Genomic DNA, 16,756 nt, shown 5'->3' on the forward strand with positions numbered 1-16,756 from the left:
GACTGTCTTCAGCCAGGGCCAGGACTTTTTTGCCGGGGGACACTCTATCAAGTGAGACCAGGGCCCTGTGAGCCTTATCACGATTTCACAGGGGCTGTCGATCAGAGCTGCTCTGCCAGGCCTATGACTGAGGGCTGCAAGACTGTGAATCTAGTGGCCTACCTTCCCCCTACAATGGCTGGGGTTGCAATCGATATGCTAGTGACACCCTGAGCATATTGGCCAACTGCCTGAAATGGCTAAAGCAGAGCCCACTGAAAACGAATCCATCAAAAATGGTGGTCCTGGGACAAGGAAGGGATGGCCGGCTCCCGGTTGGATATGCTCAGGGTGTCACTAGCATATCGATTGCAACCCCAGCCATTGTAGAGTGAGGTGGCCACTCATTGTAGAGTGGGATTGTAGAGCAGCAGTGGCGTAGTGGCTAAGAGCAGGTGCGTTCTAATCTGGAGGAACCGGGTTTGATTCCTGGGGAATTCAGATTAGCTTGTGAACTCCCACACATGCCAGCTGGGTGACCTTGGGCTAGTCACAGCTTTTCAGAGCTCTCGCAGCCCTACCTACCTCACAGGGTGTTTGTTGTGAAGGGCAAGGCGACTGTAAGCCCCTTTGAGTCTCCTACAGAAGAGAAAGGGGGGATATAAATCCAAACTCTTCTTCTTCTTCTTTCTCTCTCTGCGTTTGATTTACGAAGGCATCCAGTCACAAGGGGCAGTATTAGTACTATCAATGGTCCCATGATGTTACGAGCATCTATGTACTGATTTTAGTGATTTTCAGCCCCATCCAATAAAGGAAGGGGGGGAAGGGCTTTAGAGAGGGGCACAGCCCTGCCCCGATGCATTTGCCCTCCCCAGGGCACTTACCCCGATGGAAGTGGCAAATACACTAGCGGCTGCCTGTTCCTCAGCCCCATGCCGCAAACCCCATGGCTGCAGTGGGGCTCTGCTGGGGTCTTGAACTGACGCCAGCATGGGGGGGGCAGACTGGGGTGTTCCCAGGAGGCGGAGCCAACATCAGTACTACAGTACTACATTAGCAGTCCTACATTACTACATTGGTCGGCTCCCTCCCATAGTTTAGGGCCAGGAATGTTGCAGCTCAGCCCTCAGACGTACAGCAGTGGTGCAAGTCCTATAGGTGCTTCTGGCAGTACGAGGTTATGGAGCTGTTTCATGCCTTCTTGGAAGTGACAGCGGGCACCGCATTGGCACTTTGGTGAACTGCTTCTGGCTTTGGATGGGGCTGTTTATTATTGAAATTGTCACACTATAAGCTGCTCTGAACCTATTCAGGGAAGGCAGCCTATAAAACAAACAAATTAATGAAAAATGAATAAAAACATTTGATGGGACTTACGCTGCAAACTAGAGAGAGACACTAGGACAATATGTGTGCCACTCCTACGTCCAATTAACAGAAGAAAAGAATGAAGCTGAGATTATCAGCTCAACCACGATTCAAAAGAAATCCAAGTCAAATCTGAAAGGACCCATGGTAAAGCTCCAACTCAAACAGAACCCTTACTTTGTGAGAATCCTTTAAAGATTCCACATTAAACATATAACATCATGGATTGTTACATATCAGTTCATAAGATCATGTTTCCTGGCAAGAGTGGATAATTACAAGAGTGGATAATTGAAGTTTTCTACCACTCCACAGACGTAACTTTCTATTCTACGGACAGAGCCCCGGATGCTGCTATAACAGTGGGTCTGACCCGGCCTGTGACCTTACAAACTAGTAGAGGCCCTGGCAACATACTGGGCAGCCGGACGTTCCCAGCGGAGTGGCTTGCTACACAGTGGGGAGCTACTGAAATTCGAAAGCATGTGGTAATTCTCATTAATTTTCTCAGTATATACACAATACACCAGGTGTGAGAGAACTGGTGTTTTATTTTTGGACACTACACGTCCGCCAGAGAGAGTTGATGTTTTTATCTATCGATAACATTTATTTACGACTGCTTGAAGGGACCCGTGGCAGTGACCCCGGTTATTATTTGGTTCGCATCAGGTACATTTGTTGGGCGCACCTTTTTAGTTTCATCCCATAATTCTCCTCCTGATATATATTTAGGGCTACCGGCTATTCGGTGGTAGGGAGCTCCTGGATCCACCGTCAGCTTCTATGTAATAGTTATTCCACCACAGGAGGACCTCTTGTTATTATTACTCCCATCACTGATCCCACATCGAACCCAGGATGATAATGCGTCCTTTTGATAACCCATCTCTTGGTCTTCTATCTAGCATCTTTCTTTTGTACTTCTTTCTTTAATCTCGATTTGTTGTTGGTAAACTAGGTTACCTAGATCATTAATAGATTGTGTAATTATTATGGTGTTAGCTTGTATTTAGATTGTAATTTGATAACCTCCGGAGTTGTACCAGGGTAGTTATTAGAGTTATACTAGAGCTAGTACTCATATTAATTTGGCTACAAGGCCAGATTATTGATTAGGACTGGCCTAGCTGGCTAATTTGGGGATTAGTCAGGTTTCTGGGAGGGAGGGAGGCTGGTATGGGGCATAAAGCGCCAAACCTTTGGGCTAGGGATCCCTGTGTTGATGGGCGGGTAGATATTAGCGGTGAAGCGGCGTCGATGATAGGAAGGCACATGAGATGCAATTATGCTCGCCTCGCCTTCTGACCTCCGACCTATCCCAAAGTCTCCGCAGTAACGATGGTGCCGTTGGGATCAGGGACACTCTGCTACGCCTCTTTGCCGGGTAATCAATGCCAGGTAAACCCAACAATGAAGAAGACAGCAAAATGGTTCTCTAGCTCCTTCGAGCCCAGCAGGTGGACTGGCATTATCAACGCGAAACCCAGTCCCCAAGTAAGTACCGCCGCCAAGCGCTCAGCTTTTTTCCCATGCGTATCGCTCCAACGCCAACCAAAATGTAAAGCGGTGTTGCCGTGGTCATCGAACGCATTCTATCCCCTCAAAAAAGCTCCCACCTCGGAAAAGGTCTCCCAAAGTGTGTCGTTTCGGCGAAGCTGTTCTTATGAAATGGAAATGGCTGCATCTTCGGTACCGCCATACCCGGAAGTTCGGTATTGCAGAACGTCGTTGACGGAGTGTAGCGAAAACCGGTGCTGACGGCCTGGGACTTATTGTCTTTGACTTCAAGGCCTCTATGACGCTGCTCATTTACGCAGCCGCGACTTGGTGTCATCCATGGCGACGCTAGGCTTCAGTTCTCCTAAATTATAGCCCCAAGTCTGCCCTGCGAGCTGGGCACACGCTGGAATGGATCTTTCGGCTCGAGATGCTCCTGGGTCGCATCCTCTATCGATAGAATGCCATGGTCCGAACATTTTGCCCTCGAATGGTCCGGTGGATTCTCCGGTTTCAACTCGTCTAGGCTTAATGACGGATTTACCGCGGAGACCCATGGATCCAAAATTTCTGAACGCTCTGCGTAACCCTGATCCCGCCGCACACTACGGGATGAGCAGGTGGAGGAATGGAACTCCCTGGCTCCTCCGATGCGAAATTCCATGTTGTTGTTCCAGCGTTTACCTCTTCGCCATATTTGCACGCCTCCATGGTAATACACCGGGAGAGCTGGGCACCGTGATGAAGCGGGGCTTAGGACGCTCAGAGCTTAGTGTGGAGGAAACTGCGGACGAAGGCTGGCTTAACATCCTATAGGACGCTTTTATGAAAGCCTATGAGATATGGTATCTAAGGAGTGCTTAAGATAACCTCCTTCAAGGCCCGCCAGTTTCCTTCAGCACCAATTATTTTTCCTTCAGATAATTGGTCACTGACCTCCTTTATCGGAGAGAGATCTTCAAATCCTCTTCAATTGACATTAGCTGTGAGGCATTTATGAGCTTTTTCATGGATAAGATCAACACGTCCGCCATGACCTTCCATCCACGCTAGCTACAATTAGTGAACTTCTGGAGACTCCTTCGTCACGCCTTCGGTCCTTGTTTGACCCAGTTTTCCTGCTCTCTGAAGGCGTCGCTGTTGACAGAGCCTTAGCTGCTGTTAGACCTACTACTCTGTCCTCTGGATCCGTGCCCCGGCCCTGGTTTGTAAAAAAACCTGCCGCATGGAGCTACTTCTAATCTCCATCTGTTGAGGTATCATCAATGGTTCTCTTTGAGCAAGGAACCTTCCGGATGGGTTGAAGGGAGGCAGTGGTCCACCCAATCTTTAAAAAAAGACCATCGTTAGGATCCATAGATATTGGCCACCTCGCCCGCTTCAATCTTTCGCCAGTTCCTGGGAAGGTAATTGAGAGAGTGGTGTTGGAGCAGCTTCCAAGGTTTTCTTGATGACACACATCGGCTAATTCTCGGACCCCTTCCAGTCCCAAGCTTCCGTGCTGTGGCATGGGACGGAGACTGTTCATTGCCGCCGCCACAGATACTCTCCTCGTGATTCTGCTCGCTAACTGCGGATCAGCGCCGCTGGTGCTGTTAGATCTCAATCGCTAGCGCTTGACGCGGGTTTACCACGCATCTTGGCCCAATCGCTTGCCGCCTCGAGTGCGCGGCACTGTCCTTCAGTGGATAACCTCGCTTTCTCCGGGCCGACCATCAAGTGAGTAAAAGCGGGACCAGCCTTCCCGGAAGCTCCCCGGGCTTCACGCGCGTGTGCCCCAGGGGCATTATTGTCCCCGCTGTTATTTAACATCTACATGCCACCCTCTTGCTCAGCTGGCAGAACGGAGTTTGGGCTGATTTTCATCCGTCAGCTGATGACACACAGCTCATTCTGTTGATGGAGGGAGCAGCCCTGCAGCGCCTACAGCACCGTTTGGAGGCGTTGCTGCTGGTTGGTTTACAGAGCAGGTTAAAAACTTCGAATCCTTCGAAGACGGAGAGATCCTCTGGCTTGGCCGCGGAGGGGAGGGGATTGTCCAGCCGCCGTGGGAGGGGGGGCCACATTGGCACTTCCACTGCTCCGCCAAGAGCCCGGGGCCCACCCTGGATCTGTCCCAATGGAGACCCAGGTGGCCCATACAACCCGGCTGCTTTTTTGACCTTCGCCAGGCCCGGGCGCGCCTGGCTCCTCTCCAGAGATGACTTCTAGCCTCTGTGATCCATGCAACGTCATCTCCAGACTTGACAATCCTCGCTTCTACGCTGGCCTTTGGCGCCTCGATCCGCGCTTAAAACTGGTCCACCATGTAGCAGCACGCCGTTGCAGGCAGTGGTTTCGCTGGAACATATCCAGCCTAAAGCGCGGCAGCTGCATTGGCTTCCAGTAGAGTTCCGATCATTTTCAAGGTGTTGGTGTTGGACCTTTAAGGCCATTCGCGCCTGGGGCCATCGTGATCTTCGTAGACCGGCCACCCCATATCCTTGTAAACTCTCCTAGTCGGGCGGAGGCCAATTCTACTGGTGGTCCCTGGCTCCCTCGACAATGTTGGCTCTTCACATCGGGCCAGGTCCTTTCACAGCCTTCGTCTCGCCTCTGGAACGCTTCCTCCAGTTGTCCGGTCTCTGGACGGGATCTTTGCAGAGTTCAAGGGCCTGCAAGATCGAGTTGTTCCACCGGGCTTCGAGGATCCAGCCATTAGTGCTCCTCATATCGCCCCTAACATCCGGCCGCGTTAAATCCATCACTGTGATCACCATGCCTCCCTTTATCGTAGGGGAGGGAGGGATTTTATTTGATCGAGACGCTGGACGCCAACTAACTAATTTATATCTTGAATTTTAATTTAATTTTGACTTAGGTCTGTATTTGATAAATGTACTAGGAGATTTTATTGCTGTTTTTATATGTTATTTTAATTGTTATTCAACTGTATTGCCTCATATGCGTTGTAATACACCGCCCCAGATTCTCCGATGGGCGTCTAAAAATCTAATAAAATAATAATAATAATAATAATAATAGTTCAGAAGACCTTAAAAACAACCATTCACACACCTACTTAAAAGCTAATCAGTCTCTACAATTGGAACACATTCTATATGTACTTCTTTAAGATACTGGCATGTTCACACATAAGGTGTCATGACATATAAAAAAAGAGAGTAAAGTTTCACTAAAGGGTCATTTCAAGTTAGCAGAAGTTTGCAAAACCCAAGGATGGAGACAGTCAGTCTAAAAGCAAGAAGTAGTAACAGTTAACCTTTAACATGATTGGTAAATTCAACTATGATTCTAGACCAATGAGAGGCTGTTGTCTGGCTGGGGAAAAGTATCCAGTTGGATATATGCTTTGTATAGGCTATGCTAAGTTGTGATAGAGTCTGAGTTAAGTTTTATATGTGTTGAACTTTGTTCTTGCTGAAGAGTTCTGTATAGTATTGTAGTCTTGTATAGAATAGCCTTGTGTAACCTTGCAACTGCTGAAGTAAAACCTTCCTATGGAAAGAACATCTTGAGTGGAGAGTATTCTTTTCCAAGAGTGGTAGAAGGCTGCAGTGAGTGCAAGAAGACTACTAAATATTCTCATCTTACCAGAGTGACTCCACTTTAAACTCTGCTGATATAAGGCATATGCCAATAAAAAAAGGGTTTAAATCGAATTAAGTACCTTCTGCTTTCATCTCCAGGGGAAAAGCCAAAAGCTGCTTCACAGTTTCTTTAATGCCAAAGGTTTTTTGATAAACTGTATGTATCAAGTTTTGATCCAAATCTATCCTGGGGATGAACACATCTTTGATAGAGGATTGCCGTAGTTTGGCCACATTCTGAAATAAAACCAAAAACTGTGTAAAGATTCACGCTCCATCCAACAAGGAAGTTTTCAATTATCCTAACTGGGATGCTTCACACATTGAGTCAACAAAGATGACCATCTTAACACCCAGTAGGAACTTCTCAAGCTTGGTCAAGTGTGATGCTACAGAAGTGGCGCCGTTTTTTTTCTGCCACACACTCCTATGTGCAGTGACAGTTGCGGCTTACCATACAGTCACACAGAGGTGTTTCAGCAGATGCACAAACAAATCATAGTTGGGATTTTCCTTCCAATATGTACACCTGGCTTAGTTTGGTTCTGACCTTTAGAATTCTTAACAATATGGACCCTGAACAACTGCTTTCTTCCCACGAAGGTCTGTGATGTAGCCACTTTACACCACACGGCTATCAGTATAAAAATACTATCTTCTTATCAATAATGCACTTTAATCAACCCTTTTACAATAACCAAAAAGCTCTCTGTGTTACATAAATTTTGTTAATATGATGAATAGATTGTGTGAGGACAAAACACTATAAGCATACGTTTCGATTTTCATATTAGAACCCGGGCTGTATAAAGGAATGACGCATTCAAGCTTTATCAGAAGCACATCAGCCCGGGCGACAGTGTGTCTGAATACAATTACATGGGGTTGTTCCAAGAAATGTAGTAAATGTACAAACATTTATAACTGTGGATGCAATAGGAGATATTGAATTTGGAATCTGTTCAAAATGCATGTTATACAAAACTTTTTGGTTACTAGGGGTCGATTAAAGCACATTATTGATAAGACAGTATTTTTATAGCAGTGAAGGCAGATTTTCCCCACACAAATCTACCCCCCCGCCCCGCCCGCCCCGGCGATTACCTTTACCCTCTACGATTTGTGGCAGCGGCAATCAGGTATGGGACATTTTTAGTGGTGGTACCTTATTTTTTTGGAACAAGGATTTCCTTAAGAAAATCAACCTGCTATGTCTCTTCTACCTTTTTCCGCCTGGCAAAGTCTCTTGATTCTGCATGGGCTTTTCCAAAGTGGGGAAATAAATTTCTTCCTTCCTTTCCCGTGGTTGACCACAAAAACTGACTTTTCAGCTGCTCCTAGCCAGATGTTAAATGTCTTCAGTTTTAGACTGGCATTTTCAGTGTCCAACTGCTTTTCACATATTGTTTTACTGGTGCACCTTCTTGTGCTAGTCCAAGAGACCCACTTGTGCGGAGCTGTTACCAAAATAACAACTATGTGGAAACTTAAGATACCCCTCTGGTTGAATCCTAGCAACACAGGGACTTATAAATAACAGTGCTGCGCTCTGTGTGAATGCTCTCACGGCATTCAGCACCAACAGGGTTCAAACGTCTGACTTAAAGGATATTTATTCATTTTTTCCAGGTCCAATACGAAAACCTTTTCGCCCCTACCAATAATCACTGAAGTGTTTTTGTCTAAAATGTTATTCAAAGGAAATCTTACTAAACAGAAGAAACTGAGATAGAGGCATGTTAAAGCTACATTAACACTGCTATACATAGAAGATGTTGTAAACAGATGCATGACACTCCAATTCTACCTGTATTAAATGCCAATGAATCAAAGTTTTAATACTTTTAGCAAGAGCACATGCAGAAAAATTGAATGCAACACTTTTTACCTTTAAAAATGCAATGTCATCATCTTCTGTCAATATTATTTCAATCCGGTCTCTCTCCCCCTGGATTTCCTTTTGCTTCCGACCCAGGATGGTATAGACATAATCAAACTTATCTTGAACTCTTTTCTCCTCAGCTACAATCTTACTCATTGCCGTTTTTTCTTCTTCTTTCATTAATGCTATCATTTCCTGGAACTCTGCCCTCAACAATTCCATTTTTCGTGCCGCTGTCTCCTGGAGAGACAAATATTTGAACCAGTTCACAGAGGGCTGTGGGAAATACGGCCAAAGAACAGTATGCCATGCTGTCTAAACTGGTACACACTGATGTGGGCTAATTCTAGTAAAATAATTACGCAATCCTAAACACAGAGAACAGCTCAAACTGAAGTAACTGTAAGTAAGCTTGTTCTCCAAGAGTGCGAAACTCCCAAAGATTCAGTCGGGGTAGAGCGAGCTGCACCCCTGCCATGCCCCCACCTGCCCCCAAAATGCCCCAGCACCGCACCGCCCCTGCACGCGCCCGTGGCAAGATGTCCCGCCCCGCCCCCTGGGCGCTACACCACTGGATTCAATACACTTCAAGCAACCACTGAATAAAGTTGAGTAAAATCGCCTGAATTCTTTTACACACAAGCCCCATAATATATGGGAACCGGTGGTAATTGAAAAAAATCAAATTAACTTACACTGATTTGCTTTTGCTGCACCCGTACTTGATCCAAGGACTGCGAAGCCTTCTCATTGAGAGAGTAGAGTTCTGTCAGTCTGTTCTTCAACTGGGACTATTAAGGAATAGAAAATGCCATTTTAGAATACAATAAATCATTAAATCTCGCAGTAAGGCGCACAGCTTCCTTCAAAAAGGTGCTAGAGCGGGGAAAATTCTCAGTTTTAATCTTGCAGAGCAGAGCTGACTTACTCTCAGGTATTTTTTAAAAAGTCAAATTAATAGCAAGTTATTGTTTTTTTCAAAAGAAGTTTGGCAATATTTCAGTTTCCAGGTTCTTATGTAAGCTGTGCTTTACTCACCCAAAAGGACTCCAAACAGATCACAAATAACCACGAGTACAACAACAACAAAAAAACAGCATAAAATTTGTTAGCGTCAGCCAATGGAATCGTATAAAACTCGAGACGGATCCAGACAAAAAGCAACACTTGGATTTCTCAATAGAATAAAGATCTTTGAAGCGCATCAGAACTTTGTTGGAAGTGTAAAAAATCCACTGGTACTTTTTTACATCTTTGGTGGAATTGTAGATTGGCAAAGGAATATTGGACAGAGATATCTGGTTTAATAAATGGGATTTTGGGATATAAAGTGGATTTCCTTCCACAATGCTTTTTACTAAATATCTTACCAAAAAGTGTGCATAAAGAACATGAAAAAATCTTGCTGTATATGATAACTGCGGCCAGAATGGTATATGCTAAATTATGGAAAGCACCAGATATACCAAATGGGAAAGATTGGCTCTCTAAAATGTTAAGCTTTCTGAATATTGATAAATTATCAACAATTATGAGACAACAAAATTTAGAGATATTTGGGAGGAACTGGAAGCCTTTAATTGATTATTTTCAGTTAGAATACAAATGTATGAAATATGATCTGTGATCTCTGATAAGTGAGTAAGTAAAAAATGTATAGCACTATATGAAATATAAATTTTGATTATATACAGATTTTTAATGTAGTCTTTCTCTTCCCCCCTTTTCCTTTCTTTTTAGATCATAATGGCTAGTTTATAAATAGATAATCAAGAGGACATTCTCTTTGATACAACACTGGATTAAGTATTAAATATAACTGATTAACTAATTGTTGATATAGTAAGTAGGTTAGAATTAATGTAATTGTAATCTAAAATGATAGATGATTAAAAACTTGAGATGTACCAATGTATTTTCGATATAAGATTGTGTATCCTATGTTTTACTAGCTGGAAGTCCGTTTTTCAATGCACTATATATTTTTTTTCTTTATGTCTTTATATCCTTTTTTATTCTTTGTCACTATGTAAACACAATTTGAAAGTGTATTTTTGTATGTATATTTTTTTCTGTTTATTGTATATCATGATTAAAATTTAATTAATAATTAAAAAAAAGAATAAAGTTATTTGGAACTAGGAGGATATAAACCAGGATCCAAGAAGTCAGTGTACCAGCTAGGCTCTTGCAGGTTATGGAAGATGACCCAAGAAAGATCTGGTTCTAGTAACCCGGGGTCCATACCATGGTGCTTACAAACTCATTTCCTGGCACCCAGCAAGGGCTTTTGAAAAGCAGGTGAGTCCAAGTATGGCCTCTGCTATACAGATTTGTTAAAAAGATGCTTTAGCAGTAGCTGCCACCACAACAAAAGTATCTTCAGCATGTCACTGAAGGTCAGCTGTTGTATGCAATAAAATGTTTCAAACGGCATGTTTGTTTAAAAAGACTTCTACAAGAAATGCTGAAAAATCCCTGGCGTTTTGTGGTTGGCAGCAGCCATTTTGTGGTTCTCTCAACCTCCTGGGGCAGCCATTTTATAGTTAAACTTCACCCGAGTGAGACAGGTGCATCTTTATCCCCCTTTGTCTGTAAATAACTGCTGTTGATGGAGCAGGTTAGGCTAACAATGGAGGTTCAAGCTTTCGCTAAAAATATTAACTTTAATTGACCTTCACGGAGTCCAGATATATAGACGGGTTGACTAAGAAAACAGCTTCTAGAGCAGCCATTCTCAACCAGGGTACCGTGGTACCCTGGGGTGCCGTGAGCATGTCCCAGGGGTACCGCCCCCCCTCATTTTTGTGGTGTCTCCCACCGGTGCCAGCAAGGACATGGAGCTGGGCCATGGGGCAGGGTCTGCCACAAGGTCAGCACCCCCCCCCCCCAGTGCTTCCCTTCACCCTGGGAGGGGAAGGTGGGGTGTGTGGCAAGCAGGGGCAATGGGAGAGGAAGGTGGAGGGTGGCGGCAGGGGTACCGTGAGATATGAAGAGTGAGCTGTGGAGGCTGTTCTATCACTGTTCTAGAGGCACCACTCTGTGTCAAAATAGCAGAAGAGCCCACAGGCTGAAAGTGGTTGGGGAACCTTGTAGTAACCACTTGCCAAACATCACATAGTGAGCCCACCGAGTAGGGACTGCTCTCCCAAAGATGGATGGGAAGACATAAGGACTGTTTTCAAATAGGATCTGGAGATTGAGAGGTCTGTTTTGTGATTATCAAAGACTACTGAGCTCAATGTACTACAATCCATCTGAAGGCAATGCCAAGCCACCTGTGCACTTCTCCTGCCTTGAAAGGCTTGGGGAAGGGTCACCGTAAACCATCTGCGACTTGACAGCAACACCCCCGTTATCCCATGTAGAAGAAGAGTTTGGATTTATATACCACTCACTCAACTGTAAGGAGTCTGAAAACGGCTGACGAACACCTTCCCTTCCTCTCCCCACAACAGACAACTTGTGAGCAAGGTTGAGCTGAGAGAGTTCTGAGAGAACTGTGACTTGTCCAAGGTCACCCAGCAGGCTTCAGGTGGAGGAGAAGAAAAACAAACCTGGTTCTCTAGATTAAAGTCTTAACCACTATCCCATACTGGCAGTGTAGTAAATGCATTCATGAGGAGGAGCAGTGACACAGCGGTTAAGAGCAGGCGTACTCTAATCTGGAGGAACCGGGTTTGATTCCCCGCTCTGCTGCTTGAGCTGTGGAGGCTTATCTGGGGAATCCAGATTAGCCTGTGCACTCCCACACACGCCAGCTGGGTGACCTTGCGCTAGTCACAGTTCTTCTGAGCTCTCTCAGCCCAACCTACCTCACAGGGTGTTTGTTGTGAAGGGGAAGCGAAAGCAGTTTGTTAGCCCCTTTGAGTCTCCCACAGGAGAGAAAGAGGGGGTGGGAAATAAATCCAACTCTTCTTCTTCTTCATGTTTAGCCCATAACTGGTTGACAGTTGTTGGTATTTCCTCACTGACTTCACCACCTATGCCTTTCTTCACATCACAACAAAATTCATTTCCTCCTTCCTCATTGGGTTAGTACTTCTCTGCCACCCAACAGGCTGAGTCGGCATAGAGCAAGGTGGGGGAATTCTTCACACGGCCTCTCAAAAGACTATCCCACACTGCCTGGAATTCTTCAGACACATTTTGTTTGTAGGGGCAGAGTTTGTAGGGGAAGCCCACAAGCTTCCAGTAAGCCCAGGGGTGTCCATCCAAACAACTACAGCCCCTGTATTGTTGAAGGTTTTCATGGCTGGAATCAGCTGGCTGTTGTGGGTTTTCTAGGTAGCAGTGGTTTAGTGCCAACAGGGCAGGGTGAGGTGCGGCACCGTGGCCAGGGCGTGCTGGGACCGTGGCAGAGGAGGAGGACGCAGGCATGCCCTGGGCACAGTTCTCCCTTACTCCACCCCTGCCAGGTAGTGCAGCCTTGGTCTGGTAGTTTTTGTTCCTCAGGTTTCACCTGCATCTATGGCGGACGTCTTCAGAGGCACGTCATGATGGGCAAAACGCCAGGAGCAAAAACTGCCAGACATGTTGGTACCATGGAGAGAAACACATCTCACCACAACCGCCTCTGAAAATGCCAGCCATAGATGCAGGCAAAACATTAGGAGTCAAAACTACCAGACCACAGCCAAGCAGCCTGGAAAACCCACAACTACCATCTACAGCCACTTTGCCAACCACGTTCCTCAGGAATTGCAGACAACCTCCTGGAAAAGCTGGATAGCTAGAAAACTCGCATCAAGAATGTTTCTTGCCTCCCTCTCCAAAATTCTCCGCCAGGTAAAGGAGACTTGAGGGGAAGGAAGGGGTAAGCGGCTCTCCTGTCCTACACAGCTTTGGCACAGGCATCTCCTGAAAGCAGACGGCCTCACTCTTGGTTGTGGGCAACCACACCTCACCTCCTTGGTCCCCTTGGCCTCTTGCAGAGGGGCGGCGGTGCACATCTTGTGCTTGACCAGGCAGATGCAGCAGATGCAGGCGGCATGCTCTTTGCAGTAGAACTCCATCAGCTTGTTGTGGGCCTGGCATTTCCTCTGCTGCAGGTCCTTCATAGGTGAGCACAACTGGTGGCCCTGGAAGGCTGGGCTGTCCAGGTGAGGCTTGAGGTGCTCCTGGCAGAAGGAGGCCATGCAGGTGAGGCAGGTCTTGGCTGCCTCGGCATGCTGGGGGCAGCTGTCACATGCCACCCTAGGGGGCTTGCTGGGCCCCCAGCCCGTCTGCTCCTCTGCAGAGGGGTCACCCCCTTGGGTGCCCTGCAGCTGCTCCACCACCCGGCAGAGCACCGTGTTCGGCTTCAGCTCCGGCCGGCTGTCGAAGGCGCTGCGGCACTGCGGGCACCGAAAGGTCTCCGCCCCGTCGCCCCAGATCATCTCCAGGCAGGGCGAGCAGAAGTTGTGGCCGCAGGGCGTCGTCACTGGTCTCTCGAAGAGGCACAGGCAGATGGAGCAGGTCAGCTCCTCTTCCAGGCCGGCCAGGTTGGAGGAAGACGCCGCCCGCGAGATCTCCGCCATGGCTGGGACACGAAAGCGAAAGCGAAAGCGGCCGCGCCGAGCTCGCCGCTTCGCCTTATTCCTAGAAATCACATGGGCCGGGGCGGAGTCGGCGCCGCCCAACGCCGGAGGAGACCGGAGTTAAAAACGCCCCGGAGTTGCGCCCTTTGGCGCTGCGCGGCTGGGAGGCTGCAAGCCGCTTTGCTTCCCCGTGCAAAGAGGGGCTGCGCTTCCTCCGCTGCTTTAATTGAGGGGTGCAAAACGCGCGGTGCAAAGAGAAGTCCGCTCCACCTAGCTTGGCTTTCTCTTCTGCATTAATGGAAGGGTGCAAACGGCAAAGAGGAGTCTGCTCTGTGCAACTCCGCTTTCACTTTTCTATTACTTAAAGGGTGCAAAAGGCGCTGCTTCCCCGTGCAAAGTGCCCTGTTTTTCTTCGGCAGAAACCACAGGGTGGAAAACGCGCTCGTTCCTTTGGTGAGACTCTCTCGGCGCTCTGCACAACGCCGGGTTTTTTTTTCCCCTCGCGCGAGTGCCTATCGTGGCGGTGCTGTTCTAAAAACACGTACTTTCTTATTTATTTGTTTGTGCTGTGCTGTATTTATTTACCGATTTTGTCTTTGAGACTGAAGACGATGTAAAGCAGCATAATTGAATGATCTAATAAGCAATGTAATAGAGCTGGGATTACACAAATTGGAAAAGTGCAAAAAAAGTTTGAGACATCCTGTGTCATCCCACCCCTGTGGGACAAATTGTACTGCCTGTTTTGGATAAAAGAAATAACAATGTCTGTTTTGGATTGTAAGGCAGAAAAGTCAGGGGTTGGAAGCTGAAAAATGCTGCAGAGTATACACAACAGATGGCTGGTGTTTATCAAGCCAGAATAGATAGGTTCTATATTTTAATAGGGTTTGTGTTCTTTATTTAGACCAGGGGTGGCCAACCTACGATGCTCCAGATGCTCATGGACTACAATTCCCATCAACCCCTGCCAGTGTGACCAATTGGCCACGCTGTCAGGGGCTGATGAGAATTGTAGTCCATGAACATCTGGAGCACCTTAGGTTGGCCACCCCAATTTAGACCAGTCATCTGTCTAGTTAGAAACTATTTTGCCTTATATGGAGCAACCAATCAGTATTAGTCTCAGCTTTCTAGATGGTAGAAGAAAGATGTATAAAGGAATTGCTACTTCCGAAGAGCAACAAGCAGTCTACCAAGCAGTCTACCAAGTCTCTATATGGGGACCGGGCAATGAGAGGCAGGAGGCTTTCTGATGCTCAAGTCTTTATTGAACGTCATCTTCAGTGGCAATCAAAAGTGAGAGATAACTAACAAAAACGTCAGATCCTTTTTGTGGACTAGAGCCCTGGGAAAGATTATTTGGTCGACACCTAAAAGCAGTAACATAATGCTTATTTTCCTAGAGAATCATGGTCTGAAAAATACACCCACATCTCATCCCCACAAATCAGCAAAGTGCCCAGCTGGTATATTTCTATTGCCAACGAGCAAAAATAATGACAGGTTTTCTCCAGATGCAACGTTGAATATGAACTTCTATGATCTTGTGTAGGAGACACCCTCTTGGCAGCAGTCGAAGCAGCGAATTATCTCATCTTCAAGAAGGGAACTAAAGCAGCATCACCAAAGCTCAATGTTCTAAAATAAAATGCTGCTTTTGTTGAAGCAGCGGATTTACTCGGAGTAAACCACCTTGCAGGACGCAATGTAGACAAGAACTGACAGTCACCAGTGCAGTTCTATTTATTGCTATCTACTGATAAAGTGCTTCGCCAGACCACAGGTGTTTTCAGGCACACATCACACTGCTGTCTGTGCTAACTATATACAAATATATACAGGTACCCTCACCTTATCAGGTTTGCACACTGTACAAGCTGTGCACTCGGTACTAATCTGCACACAGCACCTGTTAGAAGGAGGGTCCAGCTCATGGACATAGGTAAGGGCAGGGGGGTTACCTCGGGTTTGAACCACCACCCCCATTCATATCCGAAGCTCTGCCCCTCCGTTTGTGGGTTTTTAAAACATTTTAGTGCTTTTTTTGGTTTTTGGCCTGCAGGGGGCACATTGTTTGGGCTAGCTGCACCAAACTTTCAGGGATTGTTTGGGGGACTCTCCTGATGATACTACCCGGGTTTGGTGAGGTTTGGTTGAGGGGGTCCAAAGTTATGGGCTCCCAAAGGGGGTGCCCCCATCCTCCATTGTTTCCAATGGGAGCTAATAGAAGATGGGGGCTACACCTTTGAGGGTGTATTTGTTTTCACCAAATACAGACCCAAAAATCACATTAGCACATCAGAAAGGAAGGTTCTCTGTGGCTCTTGCTGCCCTCTTTAATCGGGTCTTGTTTGGCACAGATTATTCTCACACTTTTTTTCCCTACGGACACAGCTGTGCTTGTTGCAAGCCAGGATTGCCGGCTGAAAACCAGTGTCTGTAGAGCAGTAACGGCAAACCACAGTTAAATGCATAAAATGGAGTAACTAGATTAGTACAGAAAGGGAAAGGGGAGTCTTAAGCACAAAGCTTTCCCAGCTTCCTTCATATAAGACCAAATCATAGGCCCTTTCCGCACGGGCGATATACAGTGGCCCAGGGATGGCAAAAACGCCGTCCCTGGGCGGCTGTTCGCACAGGAGGCGCTGCGGCATAGCAGCAGTGCCGTCCTGGCCGCCCGAAAGCAACGTGAAGTCGCCGCTTTTTACCTCGCAAAAGAAGCAAGGTTTTTGCAAAGGAGCGTCTTCCCATTGGCGCGGTGCAAACCACACCGATGGGAAGACGCTGCTTCCCCCGTCGCCTCCACTCACCGTCATGTCCAGCGTCGCCCTGGAGGGGCTGCAGGAACCCGCCCACGCTGCCCTCCGGCCCCTGTGGGGGCCGCATGGAGCCGCCTCTCTGGCTGGGGGGGG

The 16,756-nt window shown here is 46.9% G+C and overlaps 1 protein-coding gene across 2 annotated transcripts in view; it reads right to left on the bottom strand.

Annotated features, from left to right (window-relative positions):
* TRIM25 (tripartite motif containing 25) overlaps positions 1–13,841 on the bottom strand; it is a 38,327-nt gene extending 24,486 nt beyond the window's left edge. For both annotated transcript variants that reach the window (XM_048490407.1, XM_048490406.1), the window contains exons 1-4: positions 13,230–13,841; positions 9,018–9,113; positions 8,329–8,562; positions 6,521–6,677 (exon numbers count right to left, since the gene is read on the bottom strand). In XM_048490407.1, coding sequence (XP_048346364.1) covers positions 6,521–6,677; positions 8,329–8,562; positions 9,018–9,113; positions 13,230–13,841 — 1,099 coding nt within the window. The remainder of the gene's footprint in view (positions 1–6,520; positions 6,678–8,328; positions 8,563–9,017; positions 9,114–13,229) is intronic.
* Positions 13,842–16,756: the final 2,915 nt, after the last annotated feature.

The sequence above is a fragment of the Sphaerodactylus townsendi genome, linkage group LG03, assembly GCF_021028975.2.
Source record: "Sphaerodactylus townsendi isolate TG3544 linkage group LG03, MPM_Stown_v2.3, whole genome shotgun sequence".
NCBI classification, from domain to species: Eukaryota; Metazoa; Chordata; class Lepidosauria; order Squamata; family Sphaerodactylidae; genus Sphaerodactylus; species Sphaerodactylus townsendi.